At 40.0% G+C, this 23370-nt stretch overlaps 1 protein-coding gene and 1 long non-coding RNA gene across 4 annotated transcripts in view; one reads left to right on the top strand and one right to left on the bottom strand.

The window, feature by feature from the left end:
* LOC119028313 (carboxyl-terminal PDZ ligand of neuronal nitric oxide synthase protein-like) overlaps positions 1-19526 on the bottom strand; it is a 192802-nt gene extending 173276 nt beyond the window's left edge. For all 3 annotated transcript variants that reach the window (XM_037114147.1, XM_037114148.1, XM_037114149.1), the window contains exons 1-2: positions 18020-19526; positions 17538-17609 (exon numbers count right to left, since the gene is read on the bottom strand). In XM_037114147.1, coding sequence (XP_036970042.1) covers positions 17538-17609; positions 18020-18124 — 177 coding nt within the window. In that variant the 5' untranslated portion in view covers positions 18125-19526. The remainder of the gene's footprint in view (positions 1-17537; positions 17610-18019) is intronic.
* LOC119028314 lies at positions 17240-18789 on the top strand. Its single transcript, XR_005077665.1, has 2 exons — positions 17240-17637; positions 18006-18789. It is a non-coding gene; the product is annotated as an uncharacterized LOC119028314 (long non-coding RNA).
* Positions 19527-23370: the final 3844 nt, after the last annotated feature.

Below are 23370 nucleotides of genomic sequence, written 5' to 3'. Positions count from 1 at the left end.
CTTGGGACTTTCTACAGAGGCGACAAAGAAGTAGCCTATACCAGTTACTTTCTATAAAACTTTGCATCAATGAAATGTTGTCTTCTTTGATAAATCTAATGTAAATGGTGAAATCAGATGTAACACTGTTTAAACAGCTGCTAATGTTGGCAGGCAAGACACTTTAGTTACAGAAGCAGGAGGCTGGTACAGCAATGCTGCAGGAGACGGACACCGGAAACAAACTACTTAACGTATTGGATTTAAAATTTGAATGGCACGAATGATTTAGAATTCGCCATAGCTGTGCAACAACTCCCAAAATTAAGCAATTTTCAAAGGGAACCTGGGAATATTGCAGTCATTGCAGTAGTTTAAAGATGACATGAGTTGACATAGACAGTGTGTTCACAAACATCTGCTGTTAACATTGACAGGTAAGAGTCAGAACTTATTTTTTGTTGTAATGTTACGTGGTTGGGTAGGTAGTCTTTCAATGTGGCCCAGGACTTGTATTGTCGTCCTGTCTCTCACCCTAGCAACCAGAAAATTCCTACATTCATGACATCCTTGTCACTGACCCTGCAGGACTTAGTGTTACATTAGAAAATATATGTGATGACGTGTCCCAGATAACCTCCACACGCCGAGTGAGCAATTGGATCATGTGATGGTTGTTTACACTTGTATTTAGTGCTGTCTGCTTGTGTTCGGATCACTGGAGAGCCATGTTAATGCCAGGTATCAACAGGCTGGACCAGTTCCATCCAAATTAAATAGTCACTAAATATTGACATTATGTTACCAAGAACAGCTCCAGAACAACAAACACTACTGGAAACCAAAGCCTGACCATGAAATGACTCCAAACATTTCATGCCGCACAAACCAAATGTTCTGAATGCTCCTTTGGCGGAAGTCCAATTATTTGTAATTACATCATGTCTACCTTTTCTCTTTAGGAGTTTAGTGAAAGAGACAGCTGCCTTTAGGTGCTCTTAGTAAGCTCAAGCTACACATTCATCTGCTGCACTCAAAATACAATCATTCCGGTTTCACCATATCCAGAAGGTTTTGGAGAGGAATAAGCCAGGCTCAGATTTGATTTTTTTTTTTGACTGAGTCTCCCCAAACAATTTCTTATTTCTTTTGTTTTTCTCGGTGCAAGGTATTAACTTTACTTCAGCAAGCTGCATGATTATCATTATAAGCTAAAGCGTGTGACCTGCCAATATTTTATGATATTATGTGTGGGGCACCACAGCGGCTTAGTTCGTAGAGCATGTGTCCCATGTACAGAGGCTTTGTTAGTAGCTCTGTCAATAAAGACAAGAATCAAAAATTCCAAATTTCTTGGAACTTAAAATTGTGCATATCATCTATTACCACAGCTGAAACATAAACTGAAGCCCAAACTTATCACAAGTAATCATCACCTTGGGGTTGGGTTGTGGAAGACGGTTAATGAATTCACTTATTTTTTGTGTAAAAATTTGGACCAAGCATTGCTTTAAAATGTCAATTAGCTAAATAATTAGGGCACCTTAAATCAACATGGATATAAACACATGTTATGTGTGTATAGAGGGGAAGAGTCACTCTTGAGAGCTGAGCTATGAAAACCATGCTAAGTATGCAGGTGGTATGCAGGGAAGGCAAGCTCACCAACAATAATCGAAACCATGCTGGGGGAGGGAGGAGGAGAGGAGGCAGAGGAGGGTAATGAGGAGAAAAGACGGTGAAAGATGAAGATGGGGGGGTGGGGGGTGGGGGGTGACTAGGGAGGAAGAACTAAAGGAGAATGTAGAGGAGAGGGACAGGAACAAGAAGCCAGGAGAATATAGAGGGGAGGAGTAGAGGGGGAGGGGGAACCGAAGATGATGAAGAAAAGAGAGGGAAGAAGGCAGGAAAGGATTAGGGTGTAAAGAGGGAGGTAGAAAAATGAAGCAGAGGGGGTGCAGGAGTAGAGGGAAAGCAAAAAGCTGGCGATGAGGCAACAAGAGAGGAAGAGAGATCTAAGAAGAGATATCTAGAGAGGTAAAGGGGAAAAGGATAAGCAAAAACGGTGAGAGGATGCTAAAGAGGAGGAGGCAGAGGCAGAAAATCTGCTTGGGGGAGAACTTTGTTCCTGTGAGTCTCTGGATGTCTTGATTCTCCACCTGTTCCTGAAGGCGTTCATAAATAGTCCACTTTCAACTGTAAAGACGAAGCTGTGCAGATAATAAAGACACTTATGAAAGTAGGGGGAGCGCACAGACTGAGAAGCTGGTTGGTGTGTGTGTGTGTGTGTGTGTGTGTGTGTATGGGTGTCTGTGTGTGTGTGTGTGTCTGTGTGTGTGTGGTCTGTAGAACTGTTGCTAGAGATGCTAAAACATTGAAATGTCCATCTGACTGCTTGTTTTGCTTCAATCTTAGAATAACTAAACTTCAGTACAGGAATGGCGAAACGTGTGGTACAGATGAGCTGGGGCCTGCAGCTCTTTACTCTTACCAAAAACTCGGGTTTTAAGTCATCTCACAGGGACATACATCAAAAGGACAAGGTGACAGACGAGTGCAAGAGCAACACCCTTGAGCACACACACAGTAGAAAACCTCACAGCTATCCAGACAGCAGTTAAACACCCGACATCTCCAAATCCTCACGCCTTGGCAGTGACACCTAAGGATCCTCTGCTCTGCTAGACAGACGCATTTTCTGACTCGTGCTAGTTTTTAAGACCACCATGAATAACAGGACAAACCCCACAGATGTCAGATTGGCACTGGGCAGTCCTCAATCAATGTACGCAAGTGGCTTAGGCCTTAGCTGCACTTTGCCCAGCAAACTGACCTCTTTGGCCTGCAGCTTTGTCTCTGCGCTTGGCACTGTGGGTAGGCAGAGTGTCTACAGGAAGGGCTGCCCTTACATACACATGGAGCTTGGATGCGGAATAATGTTGATTGGCTTCGGCAAAGGCGCAGTTTGCTACCAGTCTATTTGTGGAGGGGCAGCCCACCCTGTAGACATCAAGCCTGTCCACTCTCTCCAGCACAGAGACAATCCAGCAGTGAAGAGCAGCTTCAGAAATATAAAACCCAAGAACAGCACTGGTGTGTTTACGAGGGAAGACAACCAATCATGCTGGGGGAGTATTGTCAAAGTTTACGTCTACAGTTTGCAAGTGTGAAAGGGACATATCGAGAGCACTCTTTGGTTGCATACTGCAAACTGACAAATGAACTGTGCTGCATCTCTGTGAGTGTCGTACTGCTGTCATACTGTCTCATATCAAAGCAGGCATTTCATATCTGACATCTGATGGAAACTGCAGTGATGCTGCTCTGCAGTTGACCTTTCCTTTACTTCTGGAAGCACTCCTCTCTGCATCCTTTCCACTGCAACATCCATCCCATGTTGATGCTGCAGGGTAACCGTGTCCACATGGCAACCCGCTCAACATGAACTCCAAATCTCCTACATCACCACCATCTCATCGCCTGGCTCAAGGCACAACCCAGACTCATTCCCCAATTTATTGCTGACATTTACAAGAAGAGGTGGAGATTCAGGTGGAGCATGGGAAGAAGCCTTTAGTGTCTGCAGACTCTAAATGAAATGCTGGGAGGGACTCCCACAGCATCTGTTTGCTATTACATTACATTGTCGTGTCAGAGAAAGAAAAATGAGCAAGTGAAGCAGTGGGTTGTGAACAGCAGCATCGGCGGGTTTGAGGAATACAAGCAAAAAAGAAAAGCTGGAGGGAGGGATCAAAGACGGTAAAGATGTAATTGGAGTGCGGTTAATACTGCTGACAACTCAGTATGAGGCTGTTGCCTTGTTTGTCATCGCCAGCTCCGAGGCTAAGGAGGGAGGTGTGTGTTCTCAAACAGGAGGATGTCTTCATCTTGATCAAACATCCAAACTCACTGGATCAAGATTAATTCCATGGCTAAACCAGCAGCAGATATACTGTATAGTTAACGAGATCCACTGTCGTTCACTGGTTGTATATTGTCACAAGAGGGTAATAAATAAAAATAAAAAACTAAAATGTCTACCTTCTTTTCTCTATTAAGCGACTTCCTGCCCAAGCAGCAGCACAATCCCCCTTCCTACAACCAGGAACAAATGGGAGGACCTGGTTCTTGGATATTTATCTTTAAGTTATTTAATATTCTCAAAATTAAAATGTTAATAATAATTCTGCAGGATGAGATATATTTCTGTGGCCTGGCAGATGTTAATTATGAGAATGGATGGATCAAATTAAGTCTGTGTCTCCATTAGTCACAGCAGGGGCTGACAAAGTCCCCCGTTTCTGAGAAAAGAACCCGTGAATCAGCCAACGTTTCACTCGGCCTCTGATGAAGGGCAGGACAATGTGAAGGGCTTAACAGATTGTTCGAGGAAAAGGACAGCATGGGGGATGGAAAGGGGGCTGGCACCGGGCTGCAGAGAGGGGCATCAAATAAAAAGGTGATGGAGATTGGAGAGTAGAGAGATACAGGGCGAGATGAAGGGGATTCACAGAGGAAAACGTAAAGCTGTGGTGGAGAGCAACCAGCCAGGAGAGAAATTTATTGAAGCTTGATTTACAGTCCTGAACTTCACTGGGGAAACAAGGGTGTGTGTGTGTGTGTGTGTGTGTGTGTGTGTGTGTATGTGTATGTGTATGTGTGTGTGTGTATGTAGTAATACAGTTTATGTGTGTACTTACAAATATTTCAAGAAGTATACACAAAAATCCTTGCAAAAGGATGAGAGTAGTTTGAACCTAAAACAGATTTGCCTTTCTGTTACTACTCTGTTTCAGTTTTAACATTTTTTCTGCAGTTTTTCAAAACAATTCTCAGTTGACCGACGTTGCATTAGCCAACATACATTAGCATATATGTTGTCATTATGGTGATGAAGGAACTCCCAATTTACCAGTAGGTGTACATTCCAACCCTTACCTAAAGTCATGTATTCTAGGTGGTGATCAAAAGAAGGAAACCACAGATACCAGCAGTCAAATCACATTTGATTTGCTGTGGCACAACACGATATACTGATACAGTCATTAATTTTTAATTAAAAAACAAGTCAGTCAGTTCTATAAATGCTGCAATACCTTGAAATACCCTGGTCTCTACAGAAGTATATCTGATGCACTTAAAAGCCCAGGTAATCCCAAGGGGTTGTGTTACTTTATGGCACAGGAAGGAACTAATGCATGATTTCAGAACAACAACATTGTTCTTTTTGCTACCACAGCCAAAAAATACCTGATGTGTGAACACAAATATTGACATCCTGAAATCCATGGCACCATGTCCGGGTGCCTTTCATTGACAGTGATCAGAACTACCTTATATCACTTTCCACCAAAATGACACAGTTTGATTAGCTAATTGATTAAATGGTAGCTAATTAAAACAAGTTTCCACTTTGACTCACACTCTATTAGGCAGTAGAGATGCCATTTCTGATTAGTTGGTAGCCCATCAACCCATTTACTATATGGTTAACAATAAAGCTACTTAAGCATTAGACACATTTGAAATACACTCAGCTCATGTGGGATTTACAGCCAGCCTCTTGAGCACTTCTCTGACAACAAGTCAGCACAGGAGGAAGAGCCAACTGTGTAGATAAAAGTGACATTGAGCAATCGCTGAATAACACATTAACATGATCTACACAAATACCCATCATGCTCAATTGATCCACCAATCCAATCCCCTTCACTCCAGAAAATGGGAAGTTGAAGAGGAGCGGGAGTAAATGGAGTGAGGGTAACGAGCCATGCACTGGTCATTATTAGCTCACTGTTTGAACTTTCAACTGTGACCTTAAGTGAGAAAATGGCCTCTGAACAATATCTCTGAGCTCAAGGCAGAAAAGAGAAAGCTTTTGAACAACAAAGAGATGCTTTAAAATACTCTTCAAAGATATTCATGCATACTTATAAAGAATCTTAACCACTTCAAAACATCATGGAGGAGGATGGACATATATTTTATTCAGGAAGAAAAATCTATGAGCAACTCCGCCATCACCATTTTCTGAATTCCTGCTTAAAGATGGTTTTATGCACATCTGAAAAATGTGATGATAACCTATACAGATTAGCAGATGCTCCTGGCTCACAGTTACTACTGTGAGATGCAGCACAAGGCTGCCCTCCTTGTTTTTATTGCCTTTAGAAATGACATTTCTGAGTATGACAGCCATGACACACAAGTGTATTGTCTAAATAACATTTTTAACAGGACAATTAACAATTAACATTTATTTTGTTTTCCAGTTAAGACACAAATGGTTAAAATGTTTTCTTTTTTAATTACCCAGACTTTCACTTTCAGGCAAAATGACCCTTTCTCCACTTTTTCCATTGTCGTTTTTTCCATCAGCAGTTTTGTGTTTACAGTGTCACAGTCCAAATGGCGCGCACTAGCTCTAAACCTTTTTTAGCTCGTTGCTATGTTGTTAAGGGTTTGACAACAAAGCAGAGGATTCTCCAGAATCATAATAAGTAGAATCATTTATTTTGCAACAGCTGTTTTGATTTTTACATTGCACCCGTGGCTTGAACATTGACATCATTTTGAAATGTCATTCTTTCCTATTCAACAGTTGCTTTAAAAAAACAAGCATCCGTTATGATTGTTTACAATGCTGGTTAACCGTTGCATCTGATGTGATTTATCATTATTTATTACTGTATTTGCTATGTGATTTGTGTAGTGGTCCTTAATATTGTGTTTGATATTGAATATTGTTATTGTAATACTGAATTTGTTGTTGCAATTTTGGCTTTTTTAAAAAAACAAGTGTTTCCTTTTATGTTTTCTCACTATTAGACTTAGACACAGTCTAAGTCGATCTAAACATCGAGGAAATTAGTTCTAAGGAACATCCCATAATGGGACACCTGTATTATCTTGTCCTCTGGATAATTATGGACATTTATTTTTTTCTAGTGTTTTTTTTTTACTCAAACAATTAACCACAGATTAATTTAATCCATGTGAAAAATAATAGTTGGTTGCAGCTCTAACCAACTGACAGATCACACTGTACAATGACTTTGATCATTGCAGTCCATTACCATGTGAGGGGAAAAAAGAAAATCCTGAGTTTTTACAACTTAGGAAAATATATTTCAGTATATGAGAAAACATATATTAAAATATAAAACAAAGTTCATTTTACAGTCAGACAACGTCTGTTGATAAGTCTCATAAATCTTTCCTGTGTCAACATGTGGATCAGTAGATAAACTTAAATGATGCCAATATCAATTTCAGTTCAAAACTTAAATGTGACCCACTTATTTCAAGCAATTTTAGGCACCAATTCATGAAAAGTGCACAGAGCCCCTGCTGGATGGGGTCAGTGAACAGTATCAAATTCAGGGAATGAATTATGTCTCTACTTCTGAGTGAAGGGCACATTCATTCAAAGTACCATCCACTTAAAAAGGAAATGGCAAAGAGCCACAAATGTCAAACTGTGCAACAGAAAAGCCCTCCAACAGGTCAGTGAGCTTTACACTCCCCTACCTGCAGACGATTCAACTCATGGTTCATAATGTGATTAAATACACTGTGTGTGTGTGTGTGTGTGTGTGCGTGCGTGTGTGCATGCAAGGCAGATGACTGGTATAAACATGAGTGAGGTTCCTTTGACCTGACATCACAGTGTTTAGTCTGCAGCATCATTCCTCAGGGAGCGATTTTCTGTTGCTCAGATGTGTTCAACAGACAGAGCTGCTGCGCCACCGTTACTGTGGTGAGAGCAGACTGTACACAGACATGTATGGAGAACGGCAGCCAAGTTTGCCAAGCTTTTAATAAACTGGGTTTGGCTGGGTTCCCGTTTGGTTTTCGGACACATGAATTATGACTGTGGGTATATTTCACAGCAAATGCTGCTTCTTCAAAGACACTTTTTTTTCTGCTGGAACACCTTTGAAATTAATGACACCACTTTTCAGTGAGTTTTACAGTAAATTAGTTACTGTACAACTTTCTATGTGTCATCTACTTTTTGCGAAAGTAAGATTATAAGAAAGGATTGCCCAGATGCAACTGTAAATAAAGAGACATAATCCCTGCGCCAAATTCTTCTACAGAAAAACAATATAAACCATCCTGACTGGAAACATTACAAATGGGCATAGGACGTCCAGGACATCAGCTCGGGAGAAAAGGGTTTATTAGCAGGTGACTACAGCCATACTGAACATGGAGGTGTGGATCTTCACTAGCCTTAAAATTAGATTAGATTAGATTAGCATACACATATCATATAATCAAATGCACAATTCTCGATGTATATCTCAGTGATATTATTAAATTACTTTTTCATCAAATTATTTCTTGGCCAGGACTTTCTTGAAACTGAAAGAGCTGCAGATCTTTATTGTGTTTTAATCTCTGCTGGACACACTTCTGTTGGAAATGGACGGCTTGTGACTACTCAGTTCTTGGCTGATCAGCTGAGCTCACTGTATCGGTTGCAGATGCTGGTTCAGGATGATAATGGATAATAAGACTCCTAAAACTTGTGGTCTTACCAAAGTATTTAATTGTTGTGAGGCACATTTTCATAAAGCATAGTTCTTGTCCAGTTGGTGCTTCACAGTCATTCAATACATTTTAAAATGTGCCCAAATGAATGCTTTCCAAATATTGGATCTGTCGTTATCACTTGCAACTGATTTCCCTGCCTCCCTCCACCATATCTTCATTCTGCCAACATATACAAATAACCTAATATTTGCCCACAATTCCATGCAAGATAGAGACAGTCCAGTGCAGCCTTGTAACTCCATATTCCAGCCAAGGCCTGAAAATAAACAACTAACTTCCAACCCCAGCCTGAGCCTGTTCTCCCTGCTGCCGTGAGACATGTGATCCTCCACTTTATGAATGAATTAATAGAGAAAAATCTTAAGATTTGCATGACTCAATATACATTCATTTACCTTTTTGCTATACAGCCGTGTGTTCTAGAATGATAAATAAATAAACCGTGTATCATACATGCCAGGAAAAAAGTTCTCATTTATGTTGTGGTGAATAAGGATACAAGGCTGCATAGTACGACAGAGCTGTGTGCTGAAGAAATGCATTAATCATGATGTAAAGAAAAAAAGAACTGCATTTAACAATGCCATTAAAAAAGTGGTAACAGAGTGTTGGGAGATCCCTCTTAATGCAAGACATCTCTGCTGGGAGGCACATATATTAATGCAACTGGATTAATTGGACAAGGAATGAGCTTCTTTATCTTGTTAACGTCAATCAGACTGAGGCAGGTCAACTCCAGCTGCCACCAATTAGAAAGCAGAAATGTAAGACAATGGGCAAAGTAAACAACACCCTAGGTGTTACATATTAATGATAGTCACTTAATTTTACCTTGATCATTGTTATCTTTCTACCTCATTTATCCCCCCCCCATTTCTGAGATTACATGTCATTTCCACCGATCACCCACTGGTTCTATATTAAAAACATCCTTGTCAGGGCATAAATAAGGATTCCATTATGATTCCAGAGACAGCGATGAAGGGGAGAGGTGGGAACTATTAGGGGTGTAAATCACCATTTTCAACACAAAGTGATATCACATTCCTTCCTTGACAATGATGCAATTTTCACCAATATCACAAACTCTGCCACGATACGATTTCAATTTAATCCAATTCAGGGGTTTGTGATCGATTTAACGACAATATCAAATGCTCTCTTAAAAAAGAGGATTACAGAAGAAGTTATAACCTCTTGTTTCTGTTTTGGGCCATAAAGTAAAGGACAGCGCATAAATAATTGTAAGAGGCTAACCGTAGGAAGGTTCAATTAAAATTGACTCCACTTCCAAACATAAAAATGGCGTATCAATAAAAACATTGAACAAAGGTTTAAAATTGGGCTCAATAATAACTGTCAAGGACACTAAATTTATTAGTTACCATCATTACCTTAAACCTAAAGCATTTTACATTGCATACACTACCCTTCTGGCTAGCAGCCTTTCCCTTTAGTCATGGCTTAACCTATTACAGGTATCATTTAAAAGTTTTCTCTTGTTGCTTAGGTCTCTGTTTATCCTGACAGAATACTGCATTTGAATTTAAGACTGCATGTACATTTATTTTCATCCTAATATCACTGAAGTAGATAGTAGATTGCTGAGTGAAATGCCCAGTTCATCTGTGGACTAGTCCTTTTTCTGAATCCCAAAATGTTTCTACGCTTCTTGGCTGTTTGCCATTACCTGACAAGCGTGTTTTTTCAATCGATTAAAATGGATCATTGAACATAACTGATGAATCGACCCAGACTGATCAAATCACTCCTTCTCTCAAGCTTAAAGGTTCCTTTTTACTTCTAGATCACATGTGAACATATCAAAAGGTTAATTTTGGTTTAAATATTAGTTTTGGTCCGAAGTTGAATATGACAAATGTACTTTAGAACATTACACAAATGTATTTCATTTGTATAAATAAACGGGTATATATAATAAACAAAAATCTTAATTTAGATTTTGCAATCAGCAAGGCAACTGCATTTGTATTTCTGTGTCTCTTCGTTTTTTGTCGCATGGCAAGGGCTGGAGAAAGAGGACAATATGGTCTGTTGCTGTTGTGCAGGTATCACACTGGTTGTTTTAGGAGAGCTACCAGCATACACTTGGGTTTGGGACTGTAAAATCTTGCATTGTGTGTGCTCTAGAGGATGGCACTGTTTCAGATAGTAAAAAGATCAGTGGTATAACCTGACTTTGTGGGAGCATGCTTTCAACAGTGTGCAGTGCACTCTACTTCTTGTTGGATTTTAAATAGCTTAAATAACTCCACGCTATCAAATTCTTCGGACCCATCTTTTCAACAGTGTTGCCCAGGTCTTAGTTTGCATCGTGGTTAAGTTGTTTCGTGATAAATATCTTTATTGTTTTATTGACCAGCCCTAATCCTGAGTCATTCAATTAAGCCATATTAGGTTAAAGTACTGCCTCACCACAATAACTGCATACAGTTCATATCAATGTGATTCTGCTTTGATCTCTGCAGGGGCATTTTGCTGGATGAATTAAGTCACAGAAATGTTTTAATACTTTGAGTCTGAATTATATTCTTGACATTATGGACAGCCTTTGCTGGGGCCTGTTTGTTATCTCATAACACATACTGCCCGAAAGATTAGCAGCAAAATATAATTTTCAAACTGATTAATCACTCCAGTCTTTTGGTAGTAAACACACCAAATACTTATTTGTTACAGCTTTTAAAATGTGACTTTTTTTCAAACAAGTCAGATTCCTTTCAAAACTAGATAGAAAAACAGTCATTGTTGTTTGTTTCTGCTATAGTTGCTGCTCTAAGAATTATATTTGACATTTCAGACACGTTAAGAAGGATTTATAGGACTGAGTCATGATAAGATATATGTCATGCATTTGATCACCAAATTAACATTCTCAAAAGTTTTAGCTATTTTAATTACAGAATATTTATGTTTAAGATGTAAAACATTGTGATTAGAGTTGAAACTATCTGTTGATTAATCAGTGAGCATATCATAAGAAGATTTGATCATTTTACTCAAGCCTCTGGGTTTAAACTTTTTACAGCGAGTACAATATTCACTGTTATCATGTAGATGGCACTGATAATTTGTCCTCATCATACGGCTGTACCAGTGGTATGTGGGTGAGACAACAGAGCCACAAAAGAAGCACCACACAACCTGGCACAAGTCAGTGCAGTACACATCACAGCTCCCAACCAGCCACTTCACTGACTCTGTTCATGTTATGTTATGTTAAGCTCCAATGATGTACCATTAAACACACTCAAGTGTACAATGAAACCCAGATTAATGAACTTCCATTACCAGTTATTGGTGTTAAAAAGTTGCTTGTTAGCTGCTTGTTAAAAGCTATGCAGCTGGAGGGATGGACAAATCATTTCCATTTCTCTCTTATTCCCATTTGAGCACCACCACCAGACTCTTTTAGTCTCCTCAGATATCTCCTGTGACACATCTAATCTTTTCACCACATGCTGTTCAATCTTCCTATGGCCAGTTAACCCAGCAAAGACAGATTAATGAGAAATTAATCCCTTTAATTCACTGTAAAGGTCTCGTCTCCTTTTAACCAGATAAGCTGCTATCAGACAATGAAGGACTAAAAGTGCCATAATCAAATAAATAAATATACCATTATATAATTAATCAAGTGTGTCATTAATTAATTGTGTCATACATTAATTAAAATTGGAATTAAATGTGTCATTAATTAATTAAACTACCAATTCATTTCATGTAAAGAAAAAAAAAACATATATAAAAACATATGTAATTCTTCATGGATTTATTTTACCTGTCTAACTCACCCATCAAAGTCAGTAGACATATCTAATGCAAATTTAGTCTAATCCATTGCTTTGGTCTAATCCATTGCTTTGGTCTTGAAACCAAAAGAAGAAGAAGTCGCTCAAAACATCGCGGCTATGTTGATGGAGGATCCCCATGAACTTTCTGGTGAAGTTTTTGATATTTCATCCTGCACCTCGCACACTGTATGAACATTGGGGCTAGCAGGGGACCGAGCATTCCACTTGTTTTTTGGCGGTTGCCACTAAAGTTTTGTTTGATTGCATCAATCAATATTCTGGAATCAATTTGCCTTGACTTAATGAGCAGGGTAACCAATCAGGTGTTAGGATCCACCCACTGACAGATAAATAAATTCATGAGGCACTGCAATACAGGACCATGAAATAATTCATTAAATGGTGAAATAATTATTTTTTTTATATTAAATGAATTGGTATTTAAATAACACAGCATGATAACATTTAACAACACATGCATGTATTTAATTCCAATTTTCATGAATTAATGACACATTTAATTAAATATTTAATGGCATATTTATCTATTTAATTATGGCACTTTTAGTCCTCCATACCAGATGGTGCCAGATGATGATATTAATAAATGTAATTTATGGAGGACCTTTATGTTCATTCATCACAGCGTAGACTTCATCTGACAGCAAGAACAAAAGTGAGATAAGATGGTTTTATAGTGGTTGCTCTCACTTTCTAAAGTAAGAATTCAGTCCATGGTATACATTATTCATCTACAATTGTTTCACAGCCATTACAAGGCTCACAGAACTAAGACTAAAATCACAGACCTATCATTCAATCAGATCCGTTTGTATGTCAACAGAAAATGAATCAACAATTTTGTTAATCAAGTCATCTTTTAAGTAATTAATCAAGCAGAAATGTTTCACTTTGCCAGCTTCAACAGTTCGTTTTAAAATATGTGATTTGTATTTTTGCTTTTCTGACATTTCATAGACTAATCAGTTAATCAATTGGTCATATAATAAAAGAAGATCAAAAAATCAATTATGAAATGAGTTGCAGCTTTAAAAATATGAAAATGTATATAATTCATGTAAACTTGATAAACTAGGAATAGAAACTTTATACAAATACATTGTTCTACTGGCAGGGGAGTTTCACTGAAGCTCTGTGAAGCTCTGATTGTTTTTCCATGTGATAAATTTTTTATTTCTGGGAAGAGTAATTAATCATTCAAGAATAACATGCACAACACAATGTGTTTGTGTGTGTTTATCAGTGTTTGTGTGTGTGTGAGCTACAAGAGTGTCAAACTACAGCAAATCCCGTAGCGTTCCACTGCAGGTGGCTATTTCCTGCTTTGCCGTGTCATTAGTTTGTTATCAGCTACTGCCTTACAGGTGACTCATGCACACAATGAACAATGACACCACACATCAAACGGTTGCCCGGCAACCAGCATAGCTCTGCCTGACTGTGCAGAAAGAGAGGCTGATAGAAATCTTGGAAACGAGCAGAAACTGTGGGGAGCATCATTCCACTAAACTTTCTTTCAGGAACTCCACAAGGCATCAAAAGTTACATGAAAGCGCAAACCAGAAACTAGACGATGCTTTCCGTGCTTCAGCGTCCCTTAAGGACTTTGAAAATAGTGAGCGAAGATTGAGCTTGATGCAGCAAAAAGCAGCGTCAGGGTTGAGTTTTGGAAAAATTAAAAATAACTATTTGTGGCTACATTAAGCTTCAGCCAGATGGCAAGACAGCAAGACTGAATGCACCCACTTCTGACACTGACTGTATGTGTGAGTTGTGGTGAGGCCTTCTAGTTTTCTGGTTCTTTCTATTTTACTTTTAGAGGCTGAGAAAAAGCCTGTCTATGGAAAGGTTTTCCTGTGTGTACTGTAATATATGGTGCCATTGTTTTGATGTAGCTGTATATTCCTGCTCATTGAACAGATCGGGCAGAAGCTTCTGATCTTTGCTTTTACAATGCACTGTCAACAAGCACTTTCTGTATCTGCATCACAGTAAAATCATCCTGCAGTTTCGAGAGAACAAACATTCACACCTCTAACTTCAGCCTCTTTTTGTTGCTTTAGTCCAATATACATAAAACTATAATACTGATTCACATTGTTTTCCCATTTCCCAGCAGCATCCCATATATATGTATGCAACTTCCATTCCCACATCAAAAACAAAACATCAATAATGGTTAGTAGTGTCAGTTGCCCTTTTAACACAGAGTCTCTGCACAACGGTACACCACCTTTCTTTGTTCACACTGAACCAAGCAGCTGGTTTAAAGTCGCTCCAGCTTGTCATTTAATACAGAATGCCGGCGCTGTGGAAACGAAAGAGGTGACTTTTTCAATACAAGAATTTCCAGAGACAGTAACTACAACAACTACGTATGGGGCCAATCCAATCCAGTATCGGTATCGGGCAGAGCATGTGAGCGGAGCTGAGCAGCGAGAATTTCCGCTCCTCGCTTACGTGGGTGTTCCCTGCTTCACTCCATCACTCAAAGTTATTCCAGACAGCTCCGCTCAAAGACCGCTCTCTGCTCACCTAAAATTTCATTCAACTCTGGTGAAATCGCTCCACGCTCGCTCAAATTTAAAAGTGGGAGCAATTCCTGACGTTTTCCACCGAACTACGCCTGGGACACACTGCCCGATGTGGCCTAAACTGACGTGCAGCGGCTTTGTTGCTGGAGAGAGCCTGTCGATTGAAACCCTTTTCAGTTTGTAAAGAACAGTAGATTGTTTTCAGCTGTCACCTTGTCCTCTTTCTGTGTTCTGTATGTTTGAGCCAGTGGATGGCCTTGTACTGCCAGCGGTATCGGAAGGGAACTGGAGCGAAACGGAACCATCGCTCTGGCCTTTGGATTAAAATCCGCTCTGCGCTCCGACTTTATTTCGCACGCTCTGCGCTCCATTTACCATCAAGGAGATACTTATTCGAGACTGCGCTACCTGAACTATACAACCGAGTGTCAACCACGTTAGCTGAGAAGTTTAGTGTTGCCAACTTAGCAACTTATATATATATATTATAACTATATTTAGTGCATTTTCAGACCCTTCTACGACTCTTTTTCCAAAAAGCAACTAGTGACAAATCTAGTGACTTTTTTTGGTGACACTGATGTGAAAGCACGTATTGTTCCTGCTCTTCTCAGTGAGCAGCGGGTGCTGCTGTGGCTCCTCTCCCGTCCCAAAGCACTCACAGGCGACCCAGTCCTCACTCAGCAATCCCTCCCAGCGGTAAGAGCTGGAGGAGATGTTCACCTCCTCGCGTCCATAATGCAAACTGCACATGTGCGAAGCCAGCGCTAGCTGATCTGATGTAAATGTTAAAATGTTTCGGTCTAAAACATCAACATCCCACAGCGTTATTCCTCTTTCCTACAGCACATTACAATTAAATGCACATGGCAAATTAGGCGATGATGTCACTTAGCGACTTCAAGAGACTTTTAGCCAATAGTGACTTTCCTTACTGAGGAGTTTTCAACATATGTTGGTTTCTTTTCTTTCTCAATAAGCATTCAATAACAAAGGGAATCCATATGCAGAGTCCCATTCTGAATCAGAGTAAAAACACAACATGGTCCCTAGCTCAGAATTTGAAGATTATATAAGCATTTGCCAATCAATTATCTAAAACAGCTTTTATTCTTAAAGTCAATTGGGTCAATCAATGTTAAAGATCCTTAACAAGTTTGCTAATTTGTTAAGGTTTTCGTTATTCAGTTAAGGTTGCTTTTGGCTTATTTTCTGCTCAAGTAAAACAAATGCTTTCAGAGTCCCATGCTTCCCAGAGTGACCTCCCTTCCAAGTTAGATACCTGTGGTTTCCCTCCATTGTGTTGTCCAACTAGTGTCAAACCATTTTCACACTGAAGGAGCCAAACCACAGCCTGCTTTCCTGCCAACAACAACAGCTGCCATGGCAGCACACTGGGAGGTCCACTTTATAGGAGCGGGTCACTTCTCTGAAAAGAACGTTTTGCACCTTATGCTCAACTGATTGTATATTGAATAAGAGTGCCCTGTGCCCTGCTGGATTGAGCCTCATCACATTACAATATGCAGATAACTAGACAAATGTCCAGAGAAGTTAACTAATGGTGCATTCCATCATAAAACCATCAGTTCTATCCAGTTTAAATCACACATTCTGCCCTCAAACTCCTTTAAATTTGTCAGATGCTAAAATACAACATGCCTGTTGCTGCCTGTATAACTGTGTGTGTGAGCTTGCCTGTGTGTGGTTTGGAAAGAATCATCAATTAATCCCAGCACACCTACCAGTTCATCACCATAATCCTGAAATACCACTCTACACCACTGGCACAACCTAGATAATGTTGCTAAAGCAACTGCTGCCAAGCTGGCAGACACACTGATTAAGATTAAGTCTACTTTCTGGAGCTGAAAAAGCTGTAAATCTTCGGTTTACACAGCGGAAAGAGGGAAGGGGGGAGGCAGGGGGATCACACTCCAATGCATTGCTTCAAAGAAGACTTCAAATCAGTGATGGAGCACATGGGAGACCAAATCTTCCGCCTGGCAAGAAATGTCTGGCACAATACAGTTTAAACTCCAAGGTGTTTTCCAAACTCATATTCATTTCAATTCATAGTGTGGATGAGTAAATGATTAACACTGTAGTTAATGTGTCCAATCATCTGTTCTACACCACTTTATGCCTCATTTTGGTGACTTGTCACACAACTATCCCGGGCTTCAACGCAACAATTATTCAAATCATCAATCTGTGCATTTAGCATACACACACACACACACACACACACACACACACACACACACACACACACACACAGGGTAATGTTCAGTGCTAATAAGCAAATGGTCTCTTCAGTTTGGGATCAGAGCTGAAAACAAAACCGCAAGCGCCAAGCACGTCAGTCATATTATTCCAATCATATACCTAACCTAACCTTACAGTCGTCCATCAAAGGTGGACAGGAAACCAAATCAAAAAAGTTGTCTCTCTTCTGATATAAATTACTGTTTAGTCAGTCATACATATGCCGAATTAAGCAGTGGAGCACAGGTAATCCAAAAACATCTTGTGTTTTATTCTTCCAGACATGCGCATTAGCTGATGAGCAAGAATGTGAAAATTTGCCAGATTTGAAACGGAGTTTCGTCCAGCTTTCACTCACCCGTATTCTCCTCATCGCAGCCACAATCTCCACTCGGCTGCTCGGCCGCGCGACATCCAGGCTGCCGATGTACTGTTGTCCGGAGGATACAATATGACAGGTACAACACATTAATGAAACAATAGACAGTATTCACACGATTGTTCTTTACTGAAACAGTTCCAAGTGTCCTTTGGCGGTAATAATGAACTCTGCGCAACTTCAGTCTCTAAACGACTTAGCCAACAACTTGCTTTAACGTTACAAGCTAGCCAAACCGGTCTCAAGCATGTCGGCCAACGTTATTTCAGTAACGTTGACAAATATTAGTTTTCTGACAACATTGACATAGAAGGGCAGAGTTACAACATGTTTGGGATTTTTGACACGTTTGGCTAATGAAGACAACACTCTCTCTAAAACAAAACTAAAACTAAACACCGTGAGAATATGACATAACCGACTAATTTAGCTATCTCCACTTTACAGCTGCTTGAATTTACCTTTGCCTCGAAGTTGATCCCATGCTGGAACGCTTCCTCGTTGTGCAACGGGATCCTCAAATCGTGCCCATCATCAACGAGGTTGTATTTGGTTTTTCCAGGCATTTTCAGTGCGTGACTACTACTCCGCACTGCCAGAGAAGAATATCAACGGGAAAACGAAACAGGTCAGTTGAACAGGCAAAGTAATCCAAGAAGAAACAATCCCAAATCCGGTTTAGTACATGTTCTCCATCACAGCGAAGCGTCCTGGCATTGCAGTGTTCCTACACCGCCCTCAACAGCGGCCAAGTGGCGGCAACTACTCCACCGGCGATCCGGTGAGCGAAAAAAAAAAAAAAATCACGTTAACGGCTTTAAAAACACACGTAGGCCACCAGGAACAGCGACATGCGGTGCCAGATGTGTTTCCCGACTTTTCCCGTGGTGAGTGTGGAAGTTGGTTGGGTCCTGCCTCCTGCCCTGGACTCTCCCCCTCTCGGCACGGAGGGAGGGTGTGATTGGACGAGTCCGGGGACCCCACCTGTTTCCATTGGAACAGAGGCGCACCGTGGCTCCGCGGAGGAGGGGCTCAGAGTCTGGTACCTGCCCCCCTCTCCTCCCTCTTACCCTCCACACACACAACACACACGGGAGTGGTGTGTCTTCCTGTATTTACACACTACAACTCTGTAAAGGTTGTCTTTGTTATGAACAGATGTGATATAATAACTTGCAGATTGTTCGACGCAGAGTTGCACGTTAAGAAAATAAATCACCTGATGGCTAATGCAAGAGGAATCGCCTCATTTGGCTGAAGAAAGCGTTGTATGTCAGATGGTAATTTACACCCTATGGATTTTTACTCTCCTCCAATCTGTTCCAATGAGGATATGAGATTAACTTCACAGATGGGGCTGATGTGTAGTAATCACAAACCTCTGCCTCTGAATACAATAAAAGGGGCAAGGCTACCAACTAGTGGCCATGTGGAATTATCATAATAGATGAAAATATAAGAATGAGAAGTAAAATGATTCCTCTCTTCCATTTTCTTTCAGTGGCACATTTAAGATTAAGCTAATGAACTGAATAAACAGGAGCAATTTTTTTTTTAATTTTGGCTTGTTCACACCATCCGCGATCAGACTACACAACACCACCACCACAGCTCACAACGCGTCCTTTCTCCACTGGTAAAGGACTCAACCATACACTCCACTATCACTTGAAGACTGACTGTTTTTTGCTCTGTTGTTATTTACTATCTCAGGAACCCTGCACATTGCACCTTTGCACTGGCACGTTTATTATTGCAGACGTCATGTACACACAAGGACAGCCACTGTATATAGTATGTTTGTCTTTATTCTAATAATTTTTATGATGTGTTTATTCAAATTGTTATGTCATGCTTTCCCATATCTACTTATTATTGTCTCAGTTTTTTTTTAGACTTAGTATTTGTGCTGCTGCTTACTTCCCTCTGTACTGCTGTGTTACCTGCAAATTTCTCCCAAGGGGGATCAATAAAGGAACATCTTATCTCTTATCTTGAAATGTGCAATGTGTACAAATTTCAGCTGAAAACATCAAAAGAATGAACTACAATTATCACCAGAATGTGAACAAATAATTGTTAAGGTGTCATGATGTCTATGTATTCTGCTGGGGAGATATTCATCAAAGTTAGATTCAAGCTCCCAGTCCAAACTGCATGACTTACTGAGCAAACGAGTGAACACCAGCTACAGATAGCAGCAGTTAGAGGTTACTCTGGTGATATTCTGCCCCTTAATTTTTTTTAGTATGAATTTTACACATGGCCATTTTTTATATGTATGCTGACTAGCCCATCTGCCTCACTCAAGAGGCAATGAGTCTGGTAGCCTTCATACATCTAGCTTTGACATGTAAAAACAGCAAGATTGCTACTTAGTTGAGAAAGTAAATAAAATAATCCAACAGGGGGATTGTTACACCTATTCTCATCACTAACAGAAAAATATAACTGCAAACTATCTGAATTCAAGTTCCTCTCTTTTACATAGACCAAGATGAGCTAAATTGCCGCTTCGCACCATCGTAAAACACACTTTAAAAACTCAACACAAAATATATTCTTTGCCTCTTCACAAAATATATTCTTTGCCTCCCGTTTGGTCAAAATAAATGATAAGTTCACAGAGTGAGATCTGACAATAATCTTGGCTCTACATGATCTGGAGCTGCCTTTGAATTCTGGCAATATCTTACAAATTATACCTTTAAATCTGTGAATTTCATCAGCCTACTATGTTTGCCTTTTTGCATCATTCCACAAGCTGAACGCTGGAAAGGCAGCTTAAATAGGAGAACATGTGTAGGTGGCTTTTAAAAGTTAAGGATTTTTTTTCATCGCTGTATGTAAAGCAAAAATAGCCCAAAGGTCCCATAGGTTAAAACAAGCATATTTATACAGAAATCAAAAGGATTAAGAGAGGAGAGGAGCGTTTAGCCACCTGCAGGTCATTTAACATCATTTCATAATGGAATGGATGGTTCATAATTGCATCGGTAGGAGTCAGAACATATTTAAGATGCTGAATAATGCCAAGAAAAGTACCTTCAGTCTAAAGCGTCAAAAATATTATCAGTCTAAACTCAACCTGGTTAAAACGTTCAGTTTATGTTTGCTGGTAAAGGAGATGTACAATGGTAATGTGTTGGCGTTGGTTGATCATTTACAAAAGATCCTTCACAGTGAGCATCCTACACTCATTCTGTTCCAGCATCTGGAATAAGAGCATTTCCAATGCTTTAGACCTTACATAAACCACAGTCATATGTGGTCAGTAGAGCTGCATTCATGTTTAATGCAGTTGTCATATTGTATAATGCACACACCATCTGTGTCATCCTGGGAGTAAACATGCAGCGCTCCCCCAAACGTGGTCCCAGGCGGGGAGGGAAGAAGAAGTGGGGCAGCAGTAATTTTATTCTCACCACCTCTTTGGAAATATATGGAGTACTGCTGCTAATGGTGTCCTGAGGGCTCATGAGGTAGCAGGACGATGTTGCATATGATTCACTCTGGAGTGTCATGGGTTCAAACGTGGCATCTGCTTTGCAAATGCAAATGTTGTCACACAACATTCAGTCCTCGTTTCCAAACAATCATCCTGCGTCACTGTTTACTGTCAAATGCAAACCTCATCAGCATTCATCAAAAGTAATCCCTCCATTTATTTTTGTTTTTTAAAGCTGCCTTGGTGATGCCTCTTTGAACCGAACAGTTTGAAATCTCTCCAAGCTTCAAGTTTATTCAGCACATGTAAAAATCCAAACCAGTCATCAGGATATAATGTCTGTAGTTAACATTTCTACAAACCACAAATACATCCAAGATTGACATTTGTACCAAACAAGGTACACCTTGGTATATTTCCAGCTGTTTTTGTGGCGACACTGGCTGTTTTTCTCAGGAAGTCGGACCATCTCCATCCATGGTAGTGGCCAAATAAACAGGTATATTAAGCCAAACTGGGCTCTTTTCCTAACCCTAACCAAGTGTTTTTTGTGTGTGTAATCCTAACAAGAGCATAAGCACAGCATCATGACAAAAGATAAATACATCCAACCAACCAAGACAAACGACAAGTTGCAACATAAAGAAACAATTTAACTTGCTGAAATGTAAGTAGCTAGCATTTATTCTGGTGATTATGTTGTGACCAGGCAGGACTCATATTCGCTTCATTTAGTTATATAAGCAGGATTTTGAAGGATATCTCCATAAAAAAAAAGTGCTGCGTGACATTGTTTTTCTTTAAAAGTCCCAGAGGTCATGACCAACCTGCTCTCATGACAACAAAGCAGCATGATGGCAGACATTAACAGCTGCTGTCTCTGCATGACGAATTAATGCTGAACACAACCAGTTCCCTCTGAGGGACCACATGTGCTCTAAAGGCTCTTTAAAAAGGATGGAGAGCCACCTAATCCCTGCCAGGTCTTCAAATACATGGTGATCTGTTGATTAGGGCTTTGGCTTTTAAAGCATATGCTCCCGACATGAAGCAGGTTTTTGAGATCAGTGTACAATAACAGCATGGTTCCACTTAAAAGCCAAAAAGGCAACATGGGCTTTCGTAGGGCTGCAATACTGGAGCCTCTCTCCACTAAAGCTTTTACAATTTGGGTAAACCTTGCCCTGTGAGTCATGAAGTCAAGGAAGACCTTTATTCCTACACAACACCAGTAATCCCACATAAGACACTGGGTGTTACAGGTATTAGACACGTTAGATGTAATGATGTGTTTGCCCTCAGGTGGTAATGTTACAACTGTTTGAGGTGAACTGTGTGAGGCCAAACATTAGCATTCTGTCAAGGGTGTGCACCTCCTCCTGCCCAGTGCCTTATGGGAAAGAAACTGAACAGAACAGGTGGTTTAGAAAGTGAAGTGTTGTTTGCAGTTTTAAAGCTGGTGTTGACAGGCATCTGTGTTTAGAAGCATAAGACCAACATTTGTGATAGTGCCCACAAACCCTCAAACTTGGGTGCAACCCAGTCGCAATGCATTGACGTTGATGTATTAAAACTTTACATTTCTTTATGTTGCAATGTTTCTGTAGTTTCAGTTATCAGTTCTATGCTGTGACAATGCTGTGTTTATTGTATGGTTAGATTAGGCATAAAAAACACATGGTTTGGGTTTGGAAAAGATCATGTTTTGGATCATGAGATGTCCCAAATTCTCATCAAATATATTTATTTATTTATTGCCATAAATATGACAAGAAGTTATCCCAGTGTCTCCTTAAAAATATGCAGCAACACATGCATTCAGATGTTGAAATATCATGTGTTATGAACGTGACATAACACGTATTGTACAAATGTCAGTATGGTAGGTATGACTGCTTCAAATGTGAACAGAATCAGAATCAGAATTTTCTTTATTAGTCCCTCAAATGGAGAAATTTGTGCATTACAGCAGGCAGAGGACAGTTCAGTTTAACACTGAGCAATAATAATAGTACAAAATAAACAATATAATAAAAGGTAAGGAGAAGAGCTAGAGCAGAAATAGGAATTGACTCGTATAATGTGTACAAATATAAACGGTGTACTCATAATCTGTGTGGGCGGTGTCTTGTTATTAATAGATAATAAATAGCGGTATGAAATTTGCCCTAGATAGTGCAAACCAAAATGAGATATGAGTTATGTATACAGTTTTTATTGCACAGTGCACTGTGTGGTCTACTGAGACCAGTGCTGGTTGTACAGTCTGACAGCAGCAGGAGGGAAGGACCTGCGATGCCTCTCCTTCACACACTTGGGGTGTATCAGTCTGTTGCTGAAGGGGCTGCCCAGTGCTGTGAGAGT

The sequence above is a fragment of the Acanthopagrus latus genome, chromosome 11, assembly GCF_904848185.1.
Source record: "Acanthopagrus latus isolate v.2019 chromosome 11, fAcaLat1.1, whole genome shotgun sequence".
NCBI lineage: Eukaryota > Metazoa > Chordata > Actinopteri > Spariformes > Sparidae > Acanthopagrus > Acanthopagrus latus.
The sequence above is the reverse complement of the archived record's forward strand: the minus strand, read 5'-3'. Positions and strand labels throughout refer to the sequence as shown.